The following is a 25,280-nucleotide window of genomic DNA, read 5'->3' as shown; positions in this document are numbered from 1 at the left end:
TCCATTTTTTCCCACTTGGGAATGGCTATTGCGTAGCCACCTGATCCCATGCCATGGTGGTATACCTTCTGTCGGGCATTCTCTTAGTTCCTTCTCACCCGTTCCTCACCCTCTTCCGATGTCTTGTACTGTACAAAATCATTCCAATAGGGCCTCAACTTCGCGAGCGGACCACTAGTATTGAAATTCGGCGTTAGATTCTTCTTGACGTATTTCGTGTATAGGGATTTCTTCCAAGTCTAGAATTGTGTGGCCATCTTCTTCATAGCCCACTTTCGAACTAGCTCCTTCAATTCATTATCGTTGATATCATCATAATCATCCGCTTGCAACGTGAAATGTTGAAGGATATCATCCCAAATTAAATTCTTATCAAGATCTGAGACAAAACTAACATGAGGCTCGTTGATCTTTTGCTTCCATTCACGGGCACTGATCGGAGGTCTGTACTTACAAGGTACCCACAGTGTTGCATGAATTTCCTTGCATGTGGACCAAGTGGTTCGCCTGTCTCGATATTGAATTCTGATATTATGTAGCGCCCCTCAAATGGCTTTTTTGGGCCTCAAATATTTTTGCTTTTTGCCGTTGTGGTCGTCGATCCAGAGGGCTACGTATAAAAAAAGAATAAATAAATATCATGTGTACACATAATAGATGATAGATATTCAAATATATATATATACAATATTCAAATATATATATAAATATATATACCTCGCCAGTATTTTCTTGCACAATATTTTCTTGGTTTTCTTCAACAGCCAGGTATTGACTCCCGTCATCTACATCCTGCTGGTCACCATCGGCAAATTGAGTGCCGGTGTTGATAATATTCATCATTTCTTCGTCTATGTTGTCTCTCGGGGCAGCCATCTAGCTTTTACTCCACTAGATATATCTATAAAAAATAAAACATGTTTTAATAAATAACCATCCGTACTAGTTGACCTTGCTTACGTGATCATCTCGGCGAGCATTTCTCCACCGGACGACACCGTACTTGGCCAAGGAAGAGCTCCGATTCTATGAGTACGAGGAAGGGAACACAGTCTTCCACTGCATATTATAAATTAGAATTGTATGGTGTTATATAAGGCAAATATTAGGCTTTAGGAACAACCTATCACGCAGGCTCAAAAATACTAGGTCATAGTTCAATTGGTCAGAATCTTTGTGGTGAAACATGTTATAGTTCAACTGGTCATGGTTTCTATGTACTTATTCATTGGACGTGTGCAGTTACATACATATAGTTGTCTGTGTTTATACCGATCTTTAAAAAACAACACGAACTAATGCAACTGTTTGGGCTCCGATTCTACGAACGAAGAGCTGAACCATGACCGGCACCGCAACCGATGGAAACGAGCAACGCAACCGCAAAACCATGACCGGCAGAGCCAAACGACGAACGACGAAACAAGCCGCACCGCTGGGCACCGCAGCCACGTGGAGTCGGCAGCACGAGTTCTCCGCCGTCCCGCATGTCGTGTTTTACAAAAACTCAAACCGCTCAAACATACAATGCTACTGACAGGCACATACAAGAGAAACTAATTACAAGGGAGCTCAGCCGTGCTCCGGTGAGGCAAGCACGCTCGGGGAAGGCTCGGGCGAGCTCCGGTGAGGCAGCAGCGGGGAAGGATCGGTCGCCCTCCGGTGAGGCAGCGCGCGCGGGGAAGGCTCGGGTGAGCTCCAGTGAGGCAGCGCGGTGAAGGCTCGTGCGCTCCGGTGAGCACGAGCGAGGATGGTGGGCTAGGGACGAGGACGGCGCGTGCTCCAGCAAGGACGAGCGAGGCGCGCTGGCTGGCCGGAGAAGAGGCGCGCTGACGAGGTGAGGCTAGGGTGGTCGCCTAGGAGCGGCGGCACTGCTGGATCAATCTGGTGGAGAAGATGAGGCGACGGTGTGGCGGAGACAGAGAGGAAGAGAACTAGGACGTGGTTTATAAAGGGATACCTTTAGTCCCGGTTGGAGATACCAACCGGGACTAAAGAATATTTAGTACCGGGCTATTATTAGAACCGAGACTAAAGGTCTGAGCTTTAGTCCCGGGTGTACCCACGACCCGGGAGTAAATGGCATTTGGGCAGGCCGCAAAAACTGCAGCTCTACCTTTAGTCTTGGGTGGTTGATTCACCCGGGAGTAAAGGGAGATCTATCCCGGCTAGTGGATACACCCAGGACTAAAGCTCCACCTTTAGTCCCGGGTGGTTGATCCACCCGGGAGTAAAGGGAAAGCTGCAGTTGGCTTTCTCCAATTACCATAAGTTTTTTCCCTTTTTTATATATTTCTTTTATATAAATATGCAGAGAGTTATTAATTGCCTAATAAATAAAATATTATCCAAAAAACTTATAAAAAAAATCTTGGACTTGGTTTTGCATTATTATACGCAGCAAAAATTTATAAACTAAACTCTTTGGTTTTACTGTATAAATATTTAACATAGTGTAAATAATAATTACAATTTACACCATGCAAAAATATACTACTTAATTAAAATCATTAAAACTATTGTTTTTCGACAAGAAATTGGTTTTCACATCTTATTAACGTTCATCATTTGGTTTTTCATCACACATTCTCCATGAGAAATCCACCGTCTAGCAGAAAATTCATTTAAACCATAGAAAATATGAAAACACAACAATAAAATCTGAAGTCATAATTATTACATAATAGGTCTAATACATCACTATATATATCAAGCGAGCACAATAATGAACTTCTTCTTAACATATATCCCTTGGTTATGATCGCGCCGTAACCATAGAGTGTCCTCATCATTTAGCTGGATGCTTAGGTCTTTGTTCACTGTGAAGGGTGGAATTCGGTCATCCTTTTCATAATCTTCTGATATGTCTGACTTGTCTTCAATTCCGACGATGTTTCTTCTCCCTGAAAGAACTATGTGGCGCTTTGGCTCATTGATTGGGTCGTTGTTGTTTTTCCCTCTCTTCGGTTTTATAGCCATGTCCTTGACATAGAACACCTGATTCACATCCTTGGCAAGGACGAATGGTTCATCTTTGTACCCAATATTGTTGAGGTCCACGGTTGTCATTCCATACTGGTTGTCGACTGCTACCCTGCCTCCAGTCGCCTTTACCCATTGGCACTTGAACAAAGGTACCTTAAAAGTAGGTGCATAGTTTAGTTCCCATATCTCCTCTATGCGGCCATAATATGTTTGCTTATTTCCATTAGGGTCGGTGGCATCTATGCGAACACCACTATTTTGGTTGGTGCTCCTTTTATCTTGGGCTACTGTATAAAATGTATTCCCATTTATCTCATACCCTTTGTATGTGAGAATATGCCACGATGACTGCCTAGCCAACAAATAAAGTTGCTCATCAATACTCTCATCACCCTGACATTCTTTTCGCAACAGTCGCTGAAAGTTTCTATGTGCTGACGCGTAATCCAAGCTTCAGACTTCCCTTGCAACTCGGATCGGAGCAACTCTTTATGTGTCTCGATATACGGATCCACCAAAGAGGAGTTTTGCAGAACTATGTAGTGTGCTTTATTAAAATAATTGTCCTGCATACCAATATATGGTTTCTTCCCTAGTGTCCCCTTTCCACTTAGTCTCCCCTCGTGTCGCGATTCAGGAACACCAATCGGGTCAAGGTCGGGAATAAAGTCAACACAAAACTCAATGACCTCCTCTGTTCCATAGCCCTTGGCGATGCTTCTTTCTGGTCGAGCACGGTTGTGAACATATTTCTTTAGGACTCCCATGAACCTCTCAAAGGGGAACATGTTGTGCAGGAACATAGGACCGAGAATGCTAATCTCCTTGACCAGGTGAACTAGGAGGTGTGTCATGATATTAAAGAAGGAAGGAGGGAACACCAACTCAAAGCTGACAAGGCATTGAACCACATCATTCTGTAGTTTAGCTAGATCCATTAGATCGATTGCCTTCTGAGAGATTGCATTTAGGAATGCACATAGCTTCACGGTGGCTAGACGTACATTTGGAGGTAGAATTCCTCTTAATGCAACGGGAAGCAATTGTGTCATGAGCACGTGGCAGTCATGGGACTTTAAGTTTAGGAATTTCTTCTCTGGCACATTTATTATACCCTTTATATTCGAGGAGAATCCAGATGGTACCTTGATGCTTGGTAGGCATTCAAACATGATTTCCTTCTCTTCTTTGCTAAGAGTGTAGCTGGCAGGACTTAAGTAATGGCGTCCATCATCTGTCTTCTCTGGATGCAGGTTGTCTCGTTCTTTCAAACACCGCAGGTCCTGTCGTGCTTCAAGTGTGTCCTTAGGCTTCCCATACACACCCATGAAGCCTAGCAGGTTCACACAGAGATTCTTCGTCAGGTGCATCACGTCGATCGTGCTATAGACCTCTAGGACTTGCCAATAGGGTAGCTCCCAAAATATGGACTTCTTCTTCCACATGGGTGCGTGACCGTCGGCGTTGTTCGGAACAGGTTCGCTGCCATGTGCCTTTCCAAATACTACTTTCACATCCTTGACCATATTGAGTACATCCTCACCAGTTCGGTTGCCCGACTTGGTCTGGTGGTCTGCCTTACCTTTAAAATGCTTGCCTTTCTTTCTTAGGGGGTGATTCGCAGGAAGAAATCGACGATGGCCAAGGTACACGACCTTTCGACATTTTTTCAAGAATATACCTTTAATATCATCGAAACAGTGCGTGCACGTATTATATCCCTTATTTGATTGTCCTAAAAGATTACTTAGAGCAGGCCAATCATTGATTGTTACAAACAACAATGCTCACAGGTCAAAGTGCTCCTGTTTGTGCTCATCCCACACACGTACACCTGGTCTGTTCCACAAAAGTAGAAGTTCTTCAACTAGTGGCCTCAGGTACACATCGACGTCGTTGCCAGGTTGCCTTGGGCCTTGGATGAGCACTGGCATCATAATAAACTTACGCTTCATACATAACCAGGGAGGAAGGTTGTAGATACATAGAGTAACAAGCCAAGTGCTATGACTACTACTCTGCTCCTCGAAAGGATTCATACCATCTGTACTTAAAACAAACCTTAAGTTCCTTACGTCATTTGCAAACTCCGGGAATTCTCTATCGATTGCTCTCTACTACGACCCATCAGCAGGGTGTCTCCACATATTATCTACCTTACGGTCTTCTTTGTGCCATCGCAACAACTTTGCATGGTCTTTGTTTCTGAACAGACGTTTCAAGCGTGGTATTATAGGAGCATACCACATAATCTTGGTAGGGATTTTCTTCGTGGGACGTTCGCCCTCAACATCACCAGGGTCATCTCGCCTGATCTTATACCGCGATGCATGACATACCGGGCATGCATCTAACTTCTCGTACTCCTCGCCATGGTAGAGAATGCAGTCATTAGGACATGCATGTATCTTCTGGATTTCTAATCCCAAAGGGTAGACTACCTGTTTTTGCTTCGTACGTAGTGGCGGACAATTCGTTATCCTTCGGAAGCATCTTCTTTTGGATTTTCAGTAACTCCCCAAATCCCTTGTCAGATACACCATTCTTTGCCTTCCATTGCAGCAATTCCAGTGTGGTACCCAACTTTTTCTGCCCCGCATAACAAGTTGGGTATAGCAATTTCTTGTGATCCTCTAGCATGCGCTCAAACTTGATCTTCTCCTTTTCACTTTCGCATTCTCTTTGTGCGTCATGAATGGCCTGACCAAGATCATCAGCGGGCTCATCTTCTGCCCCTACCTCTTCTTCAGCTTCCCCCATTGCAGTATCATTGAATGCCCCATATTCAGCAATAATGTCATCATCGTCCCATTGTTCTTCTTCACCTTCTTCCATTACAACCCCGGTTTCTCCGTGCTTCGTCCAACAAATATAGTTTGGCATAAAACCCGACTTCAACAAGTGTTAATGAAGACTCCTTGAGCTAGCATATTCCTTCAAATTCTTACATATGGCACATGGGCAGCACATGAAACCATCGTGTTTCTTTACCTCGGCCACACGTAAGAAAGAATGCACGCCCTCAATGAACTCTTGGGAGCGGCGATCAGCATTGTACATCCAATGCCGGCTCATCTGCATTACATGACATACATACCATATTAAAACCTAGAACATAATTAGTTAATTATACGATATGCATGCCACCACATAAGGTATTAATTTATGAAAGTCTCGCTACAATGTAGACAATCCCAACTACCACTAAAAATACTAAAGCTAAAATACACTTCAGCAACATAAGGATTTCACGACCAACCCCAACTAAAACAGACAGATTATGCGTTTGTTCAACATCTATGGGCTTCTTCCATAGGATCACTGCCTCATTAGCCACCATAGTCGCCTGTGCAAGAGAGTTTTGCACGTGTTCAACATACTCTTCCTCCTAGCACCAGCCTGAACATCCAGTGCCATCCCACTGAAATTAAAACAAAAAATTAGAACTTTAATCACAATCATCATGAAAATAAGTATAAATTAACCATAATCATCAAATGCGACAAAATAACTCATATTGCGATCCGGACACTTGTAGAAGATACGGCCCTTGTTGGGACACTCCTTTCTCACCCGGTACTCCATCACAATCTTCTCCTCACACTTGCCGCATGCAATGAGAGGGAGGTCCGGCCTCAGTTGCTTTGTAACCCGATGAGAGGCCGAGGACCCGGAAGCAGTTGCCATCTACTCTCTATACTCATTTTTAATATAATATAAATTTCTCATTTTATAAACAAATAAAATTAAAAAAAACTCTAAAATTCTCTATATCTCTAAAGCATGAAGTGGGCTATGCATGCTAGAAATGAAAGCTCAATACTAGTTTTGAATAACTACTTTAATCTTCCTTCATCCAAATATGTAAACTTTAAAATGATTTTGAGCTTAAATGGCTTACAAATAAAAAAATCTACCATAAAAAACCACATATATCTAGTCCACAAAATGAAATAAGCTACTGATGAAACAAGAGAGTATAAAGTTGATAACCTTTACAACCGAAGAATTGATGGAGGAATGGAAGAAATCTTGTGATCACCGGTGATGAGGAAGATGAGAGGCCGGCGATGAAGCAAGAACACTGAGCTCGAAGTGGCTCGAGCTCGGGAAGGAACAAGGGGTATATAGGAGGGGACCTGTAGTCCCGGTTGTAGACAGAAACCAGGACTAAATGTCCCTTTCTAGTCTCGGACAGAGCCTCCAGCCGGGAGTAGACTTTTACTCCCGGTTGGAGGTACAAACCGGAAGTAAAAGTGAACATTTAGTCCCGGTTTGTAGCTCCAACCGGGACTAAAGGTCCCCTGCAGCAAAAGCCTGCCGCAGTAGCCGTTGGACAGGGTCCTTTAGTCCCGGTTGGAGCTACAAACCGGGACTAAAGGTCTCTCTATTCTCGGACGCGAAAAATACCGGGACTAAAGCCAAATTTCGAGGTGAGATCAAAGGTCGTTTCTCTACTAGTGATCGCTGGTGAGTAAACCAAAAAGAAAAACACTATATACAATAAATTTACATTTATCTAACAGCCTAATACATGTGATGGTGCAAAAAAGGCACCATTCCTTTTCTCCCAAGCGTATTGTACAAAAAACCATTTTCTACGATTATTCATAGCTTATACTGACTTTGCAAGCAAAGCAACTACTCCCTCAAGATTGTAAATCAGTGACATTTTGAACAAGGGCTGCGTTAATTTTTTAGAACTTTGATTGTAGAAGCTTTTTAGCTTATTTAGTCAAACTCTATGTTCACATGTATAGATTTGTCTTGAAAAGTACTTCCATAAAACATAATTTTTAAGATGTTCATTTATATTCTAATAGAAAATAGTGGTTAAATCTTTATTTGGAGATCTTGTCATTGTGTCGAAAACATCTATTAGTTGCAAACAATATATATATATCTTATAATCCTAACCTCATTAGCGTTGTATCTCAAAATGCAAGTTGTTCACCTCAGCAATGCACTATCACAAGCAATCCACCAGCATATGCAATTATGATATCCACGTCAACGAACCACGTAAGCATTTAGTTATCCACGTCAGCATGCCACGCAATACACTAACATTGAATGATAATAGTTTATTTCTTTATATAAGTAATTATATATAGTCTAATTTTATTCTAAATCATCTGCATTTCCCGCAGCAACGAGCATTACTTTGTAGGTCCAACTATGTTTCATGACAATATGTAATATTAAGTAACAATTTATTACCATATATTTTATGTTTTTGACATATGTTGACACTGTTACTAACGAATAACAAAAATATACAAACTTTACCATAGAACTTTGACATTAAAATATACAAACCATTTTTCGTAACAAACAAAAGACATGTTTAGATCTTTTAGCTGCTAATAATTAACTAGTTAATAGCTCATAACTAATATTAACTAGTTAATAATTCATAGCTAATATTAGCTGGTTTGACCCAACGAGAAAAATAGTTGTTAGTCGGGTATAGTTAATGATTAGCTAAACTGTTAGTTCTATTTAGATACAAAGGAGCTAATTACTAGCAGTTAACTATTAGATTTATGGATCCAAACAGGGTCTAAATTGATCACATCATTTCTTGAAGAAAAAACGTTTATCTGAAAATATTTTCAACTAAAATGTCTATGCATCGTAATTCTGACTCTTATACTAGTCGCTTGACTAAACAAAGTAGATTCCTGTAGCAGAGGGAGTTCACTTTACATCACCTATGACTTATCATGTTAACGCATAATTAAGAAGGACTAAAGTTACTAGCCTCCAGACCAGTGCAGCTGCTGTGGCATGCCGACCGCCGGTTCAAATCTACCGTCCTATTCATCACCAGTTCACCTGACCCACCACACACACGAGGACACAGGAGAGGAGCAAAAAAGACACGGGACACCAGCCCGCCGGCGGCGACAGGGTGCGTGTCCGTATCGTGCGTGCGTGCGTGCGTGTTTAGTTCGTGAATTTTGGAAATTTGGTTATCGTGTTATTTTTGTTTTTATTTGATAATTAATGTTTAATTATGAATTAATTAAGCTCAAAATGTTCGTCTCGTCATTTTCAATCAAACTGTATAATTAGTTTTTTTCATCTACATTTAATGCTCCATACATATATCTAAGATTCGATGTGATGATTACTGTAGCACTTTTTAGACAACTTTTTGGAAACTAAAAAAAACGTTGCCTGGGGTGCTCGCCCAGGCAGCGTCAGGCGCTCAAAATCGACGGCCTGGGGAGCTGCCTGGCTCAGGCGCCTTCACCAGGGTCAGAACCAAACAGGCCCAAACGCCGCTTCCCCCAAGCCCGACCCCACCTCGTCCTCCTCTCCACTCTCTCTTCTCCCTCCAATAATTCTCTCCTCCTCGCTGCTTGCTCCACCTCCAAGCACCACCGAATCAGTGTGTGGAGCAGAGGAGAGAGGGAATCCCATGTCTCCGCCCCTCTCTGGAGCAGATCCTCGGTGAGCCGGCGTGGAGCTGCTGCGGTAGAAAAAAGCCAGCTGAGCCTGCGAGCGCCTGATCCGCCCGCAGGCCGCAGCGCGATCGGGATCGATGGGCGGGGAGGCGCCAGAGCCCTGGTGGCTGATCCCCGAGGAGATGCAGGACCTGGTGATTGGGTTCGTCGAGGACCCGCGCGACCGGGAGGCCGCGTCGCTGGTGTGCCGCCGGTGGCACCGCGTCGAAGCGCTCTCGCGGAAGCACGTCACGGTGCCCTTCTGCTACGCCGTGTCCCCGGCGCGCCTGCTCGCGCAGTTCCCGCGGCTCGAGTCGCTGGCCGTGAAGGGGAAGCCCCGCGCGGCCATGTACGGCCTCATACCCGACGACTGGGGCGCCTACGCCCGCCCCTGGGTCACCGAGCTCGCCGCGCCGCTCGAGTGCCTCAAGGCGCTCCACCTCCGCCGCATGGTCGTCACGGACAACGACCTCGCCGAGCTCGTCCGTGCCAGGGGCCACATGCTGCAGGAGCTCAAGCTCGACAAGTGCACCGGCTTCTCCACGGAGGGACTCCGCCTCGTTGCCCACTCCTGCAGGTACTCGTACTCCTCGATTCTCTTGCTCTTGTTAGCTCCGATCTGGGTGCTGGAGGAAGTAAGATCGAATTGGGGTTTACTGAGATGGTGACAATGAGGGGGCGTAGCTACTGTCTAGTCGTTGATTCCCCGAAACGGTTGTGGAGTCATAGCACCCATCACTTTCTGCAAGTAGAAACTTGTGCTACCTTACGGAGAGTTTTTACCAAAAAGCAGGTTTGAGATCTAGCGCTAAAAATTGGGTGGACTGCCCTCAAATGATTAGAGATCCTAACTCCTAATCATAGAAGATCCGCAGAAGTCTTAGGAGTGCATCTTCAAACCTGTATCATTACAGTTCGTGGCTTCTGCTGTAGATTTCTCCAAAAAAGAAAGTTTAATTGATGGTGTTAATTGTGAATAATTTGATTATGGGATGCCTTATTCGATATATATTATATATAAAGAAAAGTTGAGTCATCGAGCAAACCACTGGGAACATGGAAGTGTCTTTGGATAGATCTACCAGAAAAGGAGTCTTTAAATGACCCCAAATTTACGTGTAGCATGATTGTTGGGAATATTTAATGCAAGTCCAGTTAAATTAAAACAAGGATAATATCCACTGGCTGAGTTGAACTTCTGTGATTCTCTTGGTTCTAAAATTCTAACAAAATGCCCAAGCAACATGTAAACAGTGGCGTAGGTCTTTCATTTTCTGTATGCTGCTAGGAGCTTTTGGTGTTTCCTGATCACCCCCGTGACATACTGTTTTAGGTGTCAGGACAGGGATTGTTATTCGTTGATTGCTTAAAGGGGTTACATTTATTTGCCTGTAGGCTGTAGTGCATCCTTTTGTTATTTGGTTTTCCCCTTTAGTATTCTTTTAGCTGCTAATATTGTGACGAAATCATCACACTAACTTGTGGTGCTAAATTTCATCAGATCACTGAGAACTTTGTTTCTGGAAGAATGTCAAATTAACGATAAAGGCAGGGAATGGATCCACGATCTTGCAGTCAGCTGTCCTGTTCTGACAACATTGAATTTCCACATGACTGAGCTTCAAGTGATGTCAGCTGACCTAGAGCTTCTTGCAAAGAGCTGCAAGTCACTGATTTCCTTGAAGATTAGTGACTGTGATCTTTCAGATTTGATAGGGTTCTTCCAATTTGTCACAGCACTGGAAGAATTTGCTGGAGGGGCATTCAATGAGCAAGGGGAACTCACCATGTATGGGAATGTCAGATTTCCATCAAGACTATGCTCCTTGGGACTTACTTTCATGGGAACAAATGAAATGCCTATTATATTTCCTTTTTCTGCAATACTGAAGAAGCTGGATTTGCAGTACACTTTCCTCACCACTGAAGACCATTGCCAGCTTATTGCAAAATGTCCGAACTTACTAGTTCTCGCGGTAATATCTCCTGCTCGTGTAAATTATGAAGATACTCAATTGACGATCTTTTTTATCGTAATTGACATTATATATTCTTGTTTTCAATAGGTGAGGAATGTGATTGGAGATAGAGGATTAGGTGTTGTTGCAGATACGTGCAAGAAGCTCCAAAGGCTCAGAATTGAGCGAGGAGACGATGAAGGAGGTGTGCAAGAAGAGCAAGGAGGGGTCTCTCAAGTGGGCTTGACGGCTATAGCTGTAGGTTGCCGTGAACTGGAATACATAGCTGCCTATGTGTCTGATATAACCAATGGGGCCCTGGAATCTATCGGGACATTCTGCAAAAAGCTCTACGACTTCCGGCTTGTTCTTCTTGATAGAGAAGAGAGGATAACAGAATTGCCACTGGACATTGGTGTCCGAGCTTTGTTGAGGGGCTGCACCAAACTTCGGAGGTTTGCTCTGTACTTGAGGCCAGGAGGGCTCTCAGATGCAGGTCTCGGCTACATTGGACAGTGCAGTGGGAACATCCAATACATGCTTCTCGGTAATGTTGGGGAAACAGATGATGGATTGCTCAGTTTCGCATTGGGATGCGTAAACCTGCGAAAGCTTGAACTCAGGAGCTGTTGCTTCAGCGAGCAAGCTCTGGCCCTCGCAATACTACGTATGCCTTCCCTGAGGTACGTATGGGTTCAGGGCTACAAAGCGTCTCAAACCGGCCAAGACCTCATGCTCATGGCGAGGCCCTTCTGGAACATAGAGTTTACACCTCCCAATTCCGAGAACGCAGGTCGGTTGATGGAAGATGGGCAACCTTGTGTAGATAGTCATGCTCAGATACTTGCATACCACTCCCTCGCCGGTAAGAGGTTGGACTGCCCACAATCTGTGGTCCCTTTGTATCCTGCGTGAGTGTAAATAGACTAAGCTGGTGCCTGCTTTCTCCCACGTCCTTGCTTCCTTAGCCTCCTCCTGGTCAACAAGAACGATGTTGATAACTTGATATGTGGTTATTGTATAGGTCTAGATGGCTAGCTGCTACGTACTGTAATAAGCTACTAGTAGCTGAGATGTCCTGGAATAAGCCCTTGCTATTTTCGCCTGTACTGCTATCTAATCCTAGGAAGATGTATACTAGTAATAAGTAACGGTGGAAGATGTGAGTCTTGCTTGCTCGCCCTGATTTGTACTATTGGAGGTATAGGAATACCTGGGTTTTGGCCGCCTACTTTGAGCATTGAGATGTGTGTGGTTGCTCCAGAGTTGACGATGAGACAAAACCAAGACTGGTTTTGTATGTTATTATAATATGTGCTTGCTGAGTATATAAAGTTACTATACCAGGGCCATGAAATTTCTCTTTATGATAAATGATATTTTGCAGGGGAGATCCATACAAAACCAAGACTGATTTTTTATGTTCGGCTAATGGTTTATACGGCTCATAAGCCAGCTGATGCTGATTTGTTATAAGAGAAAAACACTGTAACATGGCTAATAAGTTCAAGCGAACACGAACACCAATTTGATTGCATTTGCCGTAGCTATGATTGGCAATTGGCATCTCCTCTGGTGTGTTTGCTGCAGCTCTCCGCAATCCGCATCAAGGGCGCTATCGCGGACGTGTCTCCAAGCAAGAAGGCGACCTCCTGTTATGAAGACCAAAAGGGCCGTGCGAAAGAAGAGGCGCAATCGCATAGCGCCACACCACACCACACGGCACGATGATTTGGCCACTAGTTTTTAAACTTTTAAAGGGCTAGCGTACAAAAGTTGCGTAGGAGTCTGCATCTCGCGTGACGAGTGGGGGAAGCCGGACCTCACCGCGACAACGACGGCCGTGTGACCGTGTCCAGCACTACGAAAACGCCAACGGGGAAGCGACTGAGGCTGCTGATCCTGCGATCCAGTGCACAGTCAGGGCTCCTTTGGAACGCAGGATTGAAAAAATGTAGGAATAGAAAAAACAGAGGAATAATATAGGAATGCATGTGTAAAACAAAGGATTCAAAACATAGGAATTGAATAGGAAAAGTCATTTGGATGAGCCCTAGGAAAAACACTGGAAACATAGGAGAGATATGGTATTAAAAGATGATCATGAATGGTAATCATCAACGTTCTACACAAATGACTGTACATTAGCCTCAGTCTATCCTCGTGAAGCTAGGCTTTGCCTCGATCCTACGCGAAGGAATGAAAAAAAGAGCTTAGAGCTGATGTTACGAATCCTTTGTTTTCCCTGTGAAACCAACAGCATAGGAAAAAATCCTTTAGGGCTCGTTCGTTGGGAGCCCGGAACAATTCCTGCTGAAGTGTGCTGCGTACAATTTAAATAAACATTTCTGGCCGAAACGGTTCCGGGACGTCAATCCCGGGAACCGAACATGCCCTTACTTTTCCTATGCCTCAATCCTGTATTCCAAATGATGCTACAGTGCTCAAATCCATAGGAATGAGAATCCTCTACTTTTCCTTTGAAGTTCCTTTGATCCAAAGGAAGCCTCAGTTGTCTGTCTTCGCCTCTTCGTACGCACGAAATGCTACGAACGAAGCTATTTTTAACTTCTTTGTCCTCTACGAACCACGTAATTAAGTAATCGTGAACACTTTCTTTACGACATTTTACGGTGCGTCTATCGTCCTGCTGCGATCCCATGTCCCACGCCCTGCCAAGCCTGCGGTCCCACGTCCGCGCCCCCGCACCACGCTCTCGGGCAGCCGGGGGTCAATTCCCATTCCCCGCGCCCTATTTTCTTTTCTTCCGAAAAAAATGTCGCTCTACCTGCCGACCGCATCTCTGCCCGTGGGGGAGGACACGGCCGCTGCCGCCCGCCCTGCGCGGCCTCACGCTGGAGGAGCTCGCGACGGCGGTGTGGCCATGGAGGACGAGGAGCCCGTAGACTCGCCGGCCTCCGCCATCGTGGACTGAGCGTTCCACCTGCAGCCTGCCCTGCCTTCCTCCTTCGGATCTGCATCGGAGGGGAAGTTGCAGTCCCACTCCCACCTCGATGCACGGGACTCGACCCAGGGGTTAGCGCCGCCGCTGCGGCCTCAGCGCGCGGGCGGCCCAGGGGCGTGCCGTCGCCTGGAGACACGGTGGCCAAGGGGGTGGGTGCCGCCATGGCCTCAACGCGTGACGGACGATGGCTGGCACCATCGCTGCCTGGAGTCCGAGATTTGGAACGGCCCACATTGATCTAGCGGTTGCGACTCTCGACTCTAGGTACGATTCGATTTGACCGTCTCTTCCCCATGTCCTTGATGGAGGCAGGTCCCCCGATGGCGTTGGCTCGCCTTCGCCTCCGCCTCCTCGACCGCTACGGTCTCCTGTCGCCGGCGCTCTCTGCGACGGCGCTGCGGTCCTCGCGAGGTTGTTGCACTTGAGCCGTTCGACGGAATGCCGCTGCGGGGGTGGGGTTGACTGCTGACTGCGTCTCTCTTGACTTTGGGGGTGTGGTTTTCTTCCTACAGGCCTGCGCGCGCTCTGCACGCTCTCCACCACGCTGCAGTCCGGCGCCGGCGAGGATGAGATCGAGCGCATCCGCCGCGAGTTCGAGGACGCCAAGCGCAATTACCTCAGCATCCCCGCCGCCATCAAGGACATGCCCAAGATGAACCCGCAAGGTTGGGAAAACCAATTTCGATTGCGCATTCGCTTCCCTATCCTCCTATCCGTCTTGCTTAACAGATCGGTTCTTCAGAGTATTAACATTGCTGGCCTTACATTGCTGGCCTGGGACGCTGTCGCTGGTTTCAGGCATTTACGTCAACAAGAACGTCAAGTTGGACGACCTCCAGGTCTACGGCTTCGACTACAACTACACGCTGTCGCACTACTCCGACCACCTGCAGTGCCTCATCTACGATCTTGCCAAAATGCACTTGGTCAATGAGGTTTGCTTCCTCTCTTTTCCTTGGGTGTCATCGCATCATTTGCATGGATGACAGAATGCTGCGCTTGTGGTTTCTGAGCGGACCTGATGTTTTCTGCAGTTGAAGTATCCTGAGAGTTGCTTGCAGTACGAGTATGACCGCACCTTCCCCATCAGGGGTCTGTACTATGACAGACTTAAAGGGTGTCTTCTCAAGCTTGATTTCTTCGGCTCTATTGAACCAGATGGTTGCTTCTTTGGGCGGCAGAGGGTAATATGCTCTCTACTTAAATAAATATGCATGCTTTAGTTCCTTTACAAGATATATATTGAGAAGTTTGTTAGCCTTGTTTTTGATGTTGTCTGGTTTACGCCATTATTATTGGGTTAATTCATATGTAAACATTTAGGCTCACACAATGTGATAGATTGTCTGACAGCGGTTGTCTGTTGATCTCAAACTTCATTGTTTTATCCATTCTTTTCTCAAACGGTTGCATCCAACTTGCAAGACTAGCTCATGCATACTTGAGTTTCTTGTCATACTATATTTAGAAGTTTGTCTATGCTGACTGTTTTTTGGTTTATGCATTAGTTACATATTTAGGATATTGATATGTAAATATGTAGGTTCTCTTCTCATGAGCAACCACTCTGTCTGTTGTTTATTAACTGTTGAACTCAAACTTTGGCTGGTGTATTTAGTTAAATACATCTGAACATAGATTACACATGTTGATAGTTTAAAGAATTTCTATGAGATATTTTTATGCTTTTTCTTTGTCTTCTCCAACAATAATTACATTATGTAAAAATATGTCTATTGACATCCTATTAATACAATTTCTTACCTTAATGCTTGTTAATCAGCTGAGTTTGAGTGAGATAAAAGAGTGATGGATAAGTCTGACTGCTGTGGTCTTTGTGGGGCTGTTGTGGTCTTTGTGTTTTTAGGACAGCATAGGACAATATCTTAGACTAGAGAACAGCATCTAGGACAGCATCTTAGACTAGCATCTAGATGACAGCATCTTAGCATCTAGGACAACATCTTAGACTAGCATCTTAGCATATACATCTCATGAGCATTGATCTTTCCCAAGATTTATGTCGGTGTAGCGGTGGAAAGATCACCTTGATAAAGCATGAAAACAATATGCCCATATTTATCAATGGGGAGGACACTCAAAATCTTTCTTACAACATCGGATGGTTGCATTTGAGTGAGTCCAAGCCCATTGACTTCCTCTATAAGAACATTCAAACGTGAGTACATCTCATTTGCACATTCTTTAGGAAGCATCTCAAAAGAGTTAAGCTTTTTCATGACAAGGTGATAGCGTTTCTCACGCTCACCCTTTGTTCCCTCATGGAGCGCATAGACGTCCAACCATAGTGCATGGGCGTCTTTGTGGTTCCTCATCCGGTTGAACACATCTTTGCAAAGACCTCTAAAGATGGTGTTTCGAGCCTTTGCATTCCATTTCTCGTAATTCACCTCATCGCCTTGTAGGTTAGTAGCATCCCGAGGTTTTGGGAAACCTTGTGAGGCGGCTCTAAGTATTCCAACATCTAGAGCTTCTAAGTATGCCTCTATGCGAATTTTCTAATATGAAAAATCATCCCCCTCAAAGATAGAAGGAGGTCCATCCCCATGAGACATCTTTCTCTAGGCGATTAAGCATAAATACGTGAGCACGAGGCTCCGATACCAATTGAAAGGATCAAGATGCCCAAGAGGGGGGGGGGGGGTGAATTGGGCTAATTCTAAATTTCTTTGCAATAATTAAATCCTATTGTTAGCCCAATTAACCCCTTGTGCCTAGAAAGTGTTTGTAATATTCTATCGCACAAAAAGTCTTGCAACCTAAGTTCCAATCCTACTCTAGCATGGCAATTATATGAATGTAAAGACAAGTATTGAATTGCTCAAAGTAAATGCTCAAAGTAAATAGAGAAGGAGGAACACGGCGATGTTTTGCTGAGGTATCGGAGAGTCGCCACTCCCCACTAGTCCTCGTTGGAGCACCCACGCAAGGGTGTAGCTCCCCCTTGATCCGCGCAAGGATCAAGTGCTCTCTACGGGTAGATTCTTCGACACTCCGTCGCGGTGAATCACCCACAACCGCTCACAACTTGAGTTGTGTCATCCATAAGCTCCGCCGGATGATCATCAAGCTCCTAATCACCACCGAGCTGTCTAGGTGATGGCGATCACCAAGAGTAACAAGCACGAACTCTCACTTGACTACAACAAGCCTAATGAGAAGGGTGGATGCACACTTTGCTACTCTTGTTCTCACTAATGAGGGCTCTGTTTAGGATTCTCAAATCTCAATCACCTCACTAGGACCTTGCTCTTCTTGGCACTCTCAAAGGTGTTTCTCAGCTGATGAAATGAGCAAAAGTGCCTCCACACACGAATGGAGGAAGTATTTATAGCATGGGCTGAAAAACGAACTGTTATGTGCCTCTGCGGGGTGACCGAACGCGCCGATCAGTTCACCCCAAACTCCAGTGTCTAAAGTGTGACCGGACACTGGCCAGCGTCCGGTCGTGATTTCCCCTCTCTGGAACCTTACTGGAGTCGACCGGACGCTGGCCCTCAGCGTCCGGTCACTTGACCTCTTAGCGTCCGGTCACTTCTAGGCGACTTCACCTTGATCAAATGAACTGACTGGACTCTGCGCCAGCGTTCGGTCACACCGAAGCCAGCGTCCGGTCAGTATTTGACCATCCATTCACTTCCAACTTTTGAACGCACATGAATGAAGTTTGCTCCAATGGATCTAAGGGCTTTTTAGGAGCTACCTAGTGCTAGTTTTAGCAAGTGTGCATCACACCAAACCCACTAGACTCACCTAGGTCAAGCTACCCGTCCATACCCCCTTAATAGTATGGCCACAGGAAAAACAAAGTCATAAACTACTCTAAGTGTCTCTTCAACACCAAACGACACTTAGAACTAGTCTATCATTAACCTTGTCGTCCATCCTTTGAAAGCAGAAACGATTTCCATCTAGGGGCATGACCACCATGATAGCCCAATCGATCTCCATTATCATGATCTAACTTAATTGCCTCTGCAAAACACACGTTAGTTATAGTAATCACGTATTGTCATTAATCACTGAAACCCAACTAGGGGCCTAGATGCTTTCAGTTGCCTTGCGAGACTGCATCTGTCGGTTTGCATTCTAGAGTCAAGTGGAGCACCCTACTCGTCCTATCATAAATATGACCGGAGAGTGTTCTGCCTGAGTGTTATAAGCCTTGATCATTCAAACCCGACTAGGTTGGAGTCTTGGAGAGTGTTGACGTTTAAAATATGATCGAAAAGTTAAAGATGGATTAAGAAACACGTCCAAACAAGAAACGATCAAATTTGGAGAATTTGGACACAATTGGCACCATCCTAGAAAAACCGACCTATGCCAGTTTGTGCAGACTAAATCGGCCTAGCCAGTTTTGCCTAAGTGCTTCTGTGACCCTGTGTAAACTAGTCTAGGCAGGTTTTGGTAGTCTGAGCCTAATTTCATGTATTTCCTTTGAAAACTTATTCGATCTCGTGGGAAATTTGTAGATTGCATGTAAAAAAGTTTCCTACTCGAATAAGACCGTCCAACTCAATTTATATGAGAGGATCACGGCTGATTGAGTATCCATCTATCCAATTGTTGATGGTCATTACATACCACTCTCATCATCAACAAAGTGCAACTTTAAGTTGAAATATAAACATAACCCATGTTACTAATACTTAATCAAATGACAAATGCGTATATTATATGTTCAATTATACAAAAGCATAGATATAAAGCTAGAGCCAAAAAAATTGTACTTAAGCATACCATATTATATGTTCAATGTGTAGATCTACTCATATGCAGTCCAAAAATATGATTTTTTTTTGTTTACTATGATTTTTCAAAGATTTAGCCAAAATAAATAAAAATTGGAAAGACAAAACCGCCTTTAAAAACCGTTTATAACCGGTCAGGGAGGTAAAACGAACGGTTTTAAAAGTTCAGGGAGGTGGTTTACCCGGTTTTAGAGTTCAGGGAGAAAAACAGACTTTTGAAAAAAGTCTATATTACCTCCCTCAACTTTTGTAAAATTTTATTTTTCCTCTCTGAACTCTAAAACCGGCTAAACCACCTTCCTGAACTTTTAGAACTATTCGTTTTACCTCCCTGACCGGTTATAAGCGGTTTTCAAAGGCGGTTTTGTCTTTTTCTTTTTTATTTATTTCGGCTGAATTTTTAAAAAATCATAGTAAATCATAGAAAAATCATAAAATAGAAATTTTAATTTTGTTGGACTCCATATATGTAAATCTACACAGTGAACATATAATATGGTATGATTTAGTACAAATTTTTTGTTATAGCTTTAGATCTATGCTTTTCTGTAATTAATTCATAACTGCAGTTTCTATGGTCCAATTGTGGTGAAATTTTTATGGTGGGCTAATTATTGTATGCTTAAATTATAATAAAAATTGTATACTCATTGGATCATATATAACTTAGTTATAGATTTATAAATACTTTATAACAAGCATACACCTAAATAAATCTATAACTAAGTTATACATGATCCAATGAGTATCAAATTTTTACTATAATTCAAACATACAATAATTGGCCCACCATAACTGGACCATAAAAACTGCAGCTATGAATCAATTATACAAAAGCATAGATCTAAAGCTACAGCAAAAAAAAATTGTACTTAAGCATACCATATTATATGTTTAATGTGTAGATCTACTCATGTGCAGTCAAAAAAATGGATTTTCTATTTTATGATTTTTTTTTGTTTACTATGATTTTTCAAAGATTCAGCCGAAATAAATAAAAATTAGAAAGATAAAACCGTATTTGGAAACCGCTTATAACCGGTCAGGTTGGTAAAACGAACGGTTTTAAAAGTTTAGGGAGGTGGCTTACCTGGTTTTAGAGTTTAGGGAGGTAAAGAATGTAATGTGGACTTTTTCCACCATAGTTATACTCAGGCTGTCCAGCGCACAAAAAGCACACGGCATCACGGCCCTCTGTTCACGATCGTCCAGAAAGCCCAGCGTCGTTACCGTGGACTCATGGAGACGCCGCAAGATCTAACGAAGAGCCCACGGAGCTTCCCAGCCCAACGTGCTTAGCGGCGAACGGCCCCACGTCGGAAAGCCCGAAGAATCCCGCTAGGCCGTGGAGTCCCCCTGCCCCCTTGTCTCGGACGCTGGCCCACCACGGCGCCACCTCCCCTCCGCCTCTCCCCGGCTGATCTTCGTACGGCAACGGCGCTCTCTCCTACTCCTCTCCCTTCCACCGCTCCTGACGATTCCGGTACCCTGCTTGTAAGTTGTCTGAACTCCGAACTAGGACGTACGTTACAATACAACTAGAAACCCAGGCGCGGCTTTGCCGTGCCCTACTAGATCGTCCAGTTACTGGAGTCCATCATAATAACTTATAGCAAAAGGTTGAGATGTCATCACTGATAAGCTATGTTGTGTCTTTGGTGCTACATCCCGTGCTGATAGTTCGCTTTTGCTCTTCATTGTCAATAATAATAAACAACATATCTCAAATGGAAATGAGCTCCAAATAAATACAAAATAAAAATTATTTTTTATCATAAAAAATCATGGATTTAACAATAAATTGCACGATGGTGCGAAATAGCACACTGCATAAAGGTTATATATTATAATTACCAAAGTAGCTAAATAGAGCAAGATGAAGGATTATATTTTCCAAAGCAATTCCACTGTTTTTCTAGAATTACCCACTTGACAATCAAGGGTTAAAATGACACACTTTGTACAATGGTGGAATTGCCATACTCATTTTGGGATTACTTATGATTTTCCTCGCACTACTATATGACATTTTGCTGTACTATAGTCAGAAATTTAGACTGCCACTAAGCCAGGCTTCAATCTGAATGAGAAATTAGGAAGATAAGAAAAATAACATTCCAGGCTCCTAGTACATGTACCTTCATTGGCTTCTTGGAGGCACCTACAAATTCTATTATATACGTAAACATATGTAGGTGAAACCGTGAAAGTCAATGGAAATTTTGTGATTTACTTTTGTCGTCGTTTTTAGCAGGGTAGTGTAGGAAGTCAATAACTCTCAATTCATTGTAAATATCTACCTTTGCTTTCAACTTAATAAAACGACAGAACTCCTACCATATTCGCTCAAAAAATTGGATAGAAGTAATGCCCATCTCAGATAAAGAGTGCTGCATAGAAGAGCACAGTACAAGTGTTTTGAGCACTATATTTTACCCATACACAGGTTTGTTCGGTTTGGATAGTACCTGCGACACCTTTTGGAGCTAAATACGCGCGAAAAAAAAATTGACCTGGTTCTAGAAACGAACAACCCAGTATGCAGATTAAAAATAACAAAAAAATGGTAATGAAGTATAATATGATTGAAATGCAATCAAATTATTTTTTTTAAAAAATTATAAATGAGATACAGCAGGTTAGGAGGTAATTATACATACACAGAACTGATTTGTTTAATATACAGCAAGCAGGTGCATAACGAATTGCCTGATGCTCTGACATTTCAATTTGAATAGTAGGGTCCTAAGAACTTGACTCAATATGAATATATGAATAGTATAGTAACAAGCAATGCTTTTTTAGCACATGATGACATGTAAAGCACAAAGGGCATTAGTACCACAATAATAAGAAAATGAAATTTTTTGATTTTGCATATGGAAACTAATCTGCACCTGGTTTCTAGCCATTTGTACAACAAACTGAACTATCTAACTGATATAACTAAATACCTAAGCTGTGTACTTAACTGTTAATGGAAATGCAGATCAAGGAACTATAAAAGGTTTTGGAAAATAGATTATTGCAGGACTCTCCATGGAGACGAAGCGAGAACTCTGAGGTGAAGATAGCGGCACCACAGCGGGCAGCCGACGGGAGCGAGTCCGGGGACCGAGCTAGGCGGAACGTACTGGTGCCAGTCGGCAAGCGCCTGCTACCATGGTTGCCACATACCTGTTCTCGCTGGGAGATGTTAGATATTTAGGAACAATCGTTGTACAGATAAATGCTGTATTACAGCGAAGCAAAAAAATCCAAAGGCAGTTCCTGTTCTCTTCTTCGCAAGCATTTAGCATTGTGATTTAGCATAAGAAAAATGCAAGTTCATTTCCTTGTGTTGGATTTTTTTGTACTATCCTTGAAGATTATGTGTTCACATCACTGAATCTGAATTGCCAGCAGTAAGCCTATTTTTGTGACGTAAATTATGAATTGACATTGCACTTCGCCCTGTCAGTTTGAATATACTAACAGCCCATCAGAAGAGTAAACAGGAGGCAAAAAGTTGGTACAAATTACCAATTTCGAAGCTATTCCAGTATGTTACTTTAACCCATCCTTTTTTTGCCTCATTCCAACTACATAAAAAAATATGTTAGGTGGCGAAATGCTTAGCATATTCAAAGTACGTGAGGCATATACAGTAAACAGGGAAAACCTAGTTCATTGTTATGACATGTTTATAATGCTCGGTACATACAGAAGGGATGCGGCATCAATAACATATTGTTAAGTGCAAATTCTAAAAAAAAAATAGTTCTTTATTTCCTACCTTCTTTGAGGTATAATCTTGCATATTATCACATATGACATCCAGGAGTTGTAGAACAAGCTCACTGAGCCTGCACCGTATATAGAACCAAGCATATAAATATAAAAGTAAGCAATGAAGTATGTGTATATGGTAGATAAGTATGTGAGGCCACACGATGCTTGTGAAGAACTAAAGATGGACTGGTCTCCTTGTGGAATGTTAATTAAGGGATAATTTCAATAAATATTTGTCCAGTAAATATGTATGTGGCATGCTATTTTTTTACCTATTGTCAGGTACCATAGAACGGGGTACCCCGAGCGTACATCAAAAGGATCACTTAAATCCCATCAAAAAACAAAGCTAGAGGGTAAGTCATGGGCTCATCACCGGCCACGTCCGAGCCCACCAGGCTCTCCACCTCGCCTCGAGCCTCGCACAGGAGGTCTCGGCGTCCTGACGCAATCAACGCCTCGCGCGAGGCCTCTCACGGGAGGCCTCGGCAAGGAGCCCAATCTCCGTCTCGCCCGAGGCCCCGTGCATACAACCTTGAATGAGATAGCTATTCTCCGTATCGCTCGAGGCCGGCTTGTCGATAGCCCGTCGCCCCCGCCTCGACCGGTCCTCCCGACAGCATGTCACGTCCCATTAATACGTCAACCACTCCCGCAATCTCAGCCGGACGGCGGCTCGACACTGCGGAGTGGCCGACGGGACACAAGGTCGCATCAGCGCCATACCGGCTGAGACAGAGCACGGCGGGGATTACCGGCAACTGTATTCTGACGTTGTACCCACGATCGGCGCCCGCACTACACTGTGCCCCGCGATCCCCGCCTCGAAAACAACACGACATGGGCAGCCTGCCCTGGGTCATCATCGCCTCCGAACCAGCACACCAGATCAACCGCTCCCTCTGGGCCTCGGCACTCTGCACCAGGGTCTCAGCTATCTCGGGATTCACATCTGCCGAGACCCCCCACCGCGATTCGGCCTCGGCACCGACCGAGCCTCGGCCTCGCGCACAGTCAATCCACAGCGACCCGCACGCGATGTGCATCACCGCATCCACGACGACGAAGGGAGTGAGCAACCCCCAGTCTTCAATCGCGCTAGCCAGAACGTCGCGGCTGCGGCAATGCTGGTTCACGCGATGCCTGAGCCTTCTACCACGGAGGGGCGACGGGTTCGCGGCGAGCTCCGAGATCTCCTAGAGACCGCCGCGGTACAGTAGGCCGAGAGTTCCACCTCCCGACGGCACGGGAGCGCCTCAAACCTGCCCGCGGCACCGCCTCGACAGGATAGGGAAGCCTCGGTTCGTCCCGAGCCCGCTCGAGCACCAATAGCCCACAGGGTCCCCTTGCTTCTTGACCACCTCGGCAATCGACGCGAGGTGCAGGGAGACCATGAGGTGGTCAGCAGGCGACGACGCCACGACAATGAGGGGCCCGCCCGGGGCTACCACCCACACCGAGGTGGTCGTTATGACAGTGAGGAGGACCGCAGTCCTTCTCCTAAGCCGCCAGGCCCTCGGGTCTTCAGCAGAGCCATCCGCGCTGCACATTTTCCAGCCCGGTTTCGACAACCAGCCAATCTCGCGAAGTATAGCGGCGAGACCAATCCTGAACTCTGGCTTGCCGATTACCGCCTGGCCTGTCAGCTAGGTGGCGCGGACGATGACCTGCTCATCATCTGCAACCTCCCCTTGCTCTTGTCAGACTCAGCACGAGCCTGGCTCGAGCACCTTCCTCCCTCACAAATCCACGACCGGCGCGACTTGGTTAGGATCTTCGTCGGGAACTTCCAGGGCACATACGCGCGCCCTGGGAACTCCTGGGATCTTAAGAGCTGTCGCCAGAAACCGGACGAGTCTCTTCGAGACTTCATCCGGCGCTTCTCCAAACAGTGCACCGAATTGCCCAGCGTCGGCGACTCAGAAATCGTCCAGGCTTTCCTCTTCGGCACCACCTACCGTGACTTGGTCCAAGAGTTAGGTCGAAACATGCCGCGCTCAGCTGCCGCGCTCCTCGACATCGCCACCAACTTCGCCTCGGGCGAAGAAGCTGTTGGAGCCATCTTCCCCGACAGCAACGCCAAGGGGAAGCGGAGGGACGAGGCCCCCGAGGCCTCAGCCTCCCACCTCCCCAAGAGAAAGAAAAAGGGCCGCCTGGGGAAGCAGGAGGTCCTGGAGGCCGATCTGGTCGCGGCCGCAGAACGCAAGAATCCCTGAGGCCTCAAGGGCCCTAGGCCCTTCGACGACATGCTTAGGAAACCTTGCCCATACCATCAGGGCCCGGTAAAGCACGCCCTCGAGGATTGCTCCATGCTCTGGCATTACTATGCCAAGCTCGGGCCCCCCGACGATGACACCAAACCAAAAGGGGCCGG

The 25,280-nt window shown here is 44.9% G+C and overlaps 2 protein-coding genes across 3 annotated transcripts; both read left to right on the top strand.

Annotated features, from left to right (window-relative positions):
• The first annotated feature begins 9,234 nt into the window (after window positions 1–9,234).
• On the top strand, window positions 9,235–12,624 carry LOC136512886 (coronatine-insensitive protein homolog 1b-like). The gene is made up of 3 exons (XM_066506895.1): window positions 9,235–10,014; window positions 10,939–11,413; window positions 11,504–12,624. Exons 1-3 carry the CDS (start codon window positions 9,536–9,538, stop codon window positions 12,308–12,310), a joined length of 1,761 nt encoding a protein of 586 aa, XP_066362992.1. The 5' UTR covers window positions 9,235–9,535; the 3' UTR covers window positions 12,311–12,624.
• A 1,546-nt stretch (window positions 12,625–14,170) lies between these two features.
• LOC136513999 (uncharacterized) lies at window positions 14,171–22,548 on the top strand. 2 transcript variants are annotated; one of them, XM_066507977.1, is made up of 5 exons: window positions 14,171–14,771; window positions 14,873–15,025; window positions 15,159–15,295; window positions 15,395–15,544; window positions 22,157–22,548. In XM_066507977.1, exons 1-5 carry the CDS (start codon window positions 14,654–14,656, stop codon window positions 22,196–22,198), a joined length of 600 nt encoding a protein of 199 aa, XP_066364074.1. In that variant the 5' UTR covers window positions 14,171–14,653; the 3' UTR covers window positions 22,199–22,548. The 2 variants fall into 2 exon arrangements, with proteins under 2 accessions (XP_066364074.1, XP_066364075.1); XM_066507978.1 differs by having other exon boundaries at window positions 22,125–22,548.
• Window positions 22,549–25,280: the final 2,732 nt, after the last annotated feature.

This window comes from Miscanthus floridulus, chromosome 16, assembly GCF_019320115.1.
Source record: "Miscanthus floridulus cultivar M001 chromosome 16, ASM1932011v1, whole genome shotgun sequence".
In the NCBI taxonomy this organism is placed as follows: domain Eukaryota; kingdom Viridiplantae; phylum Streptophyta; class Magnoliopsida; order Poales; family Poaceae; genus Miscanthus; species Miscanthus floridulus.
The sequence above is the reverse complement of the archived record's forward strand: the minus strand, read 5'-3'. Positions and strand labels throughout refer to the sequence as shown.

Coding starts and splice junctions, on each gene's coding strand:
- LOC136513999 (XM_066507977.1), top strand. CDS start 14,654: ATGTCCTTGATGGAGGCAGGTCCCCCGATGGCGTTGGCTCGCCTTCGC. Junction 14,772..14,872: donor GGCGCTGCGGTCCTCGCGAG/GTTGTTGCACTT, acceptor TTCTTCCTACAG/GCCTGCGCGCGCTCTGCACG. Junction 15,545..22,156: donor GCTTCTTTGGGCGGCAGAGG/GTAATATGCTCT, acceptor TTTGGAAAATAG/ATTATTGCAGGACTCTCCAT.
- LOC136512886 (XM_066506895.1), top strand. CDS start 9,536: ATGGGCGGGGAGGCGCCAGAGCCCTGGTGGCTGATCCCCGAGGAGATG. Junction 10,015..10,938: donor CTCGTTGCCCACTCCTGCAG/GTACTCGTACTC, acceptor AAATTTCATCAG/ATCACTGAGAACTTTGTTTC. Junction 11,414..11,503: donor CGAACTTACTAGTTCTCGCG/GTAATATCTCCT, acceptor TGTTTTCAATAG/GTGAGGAATGTGATTGGAGA.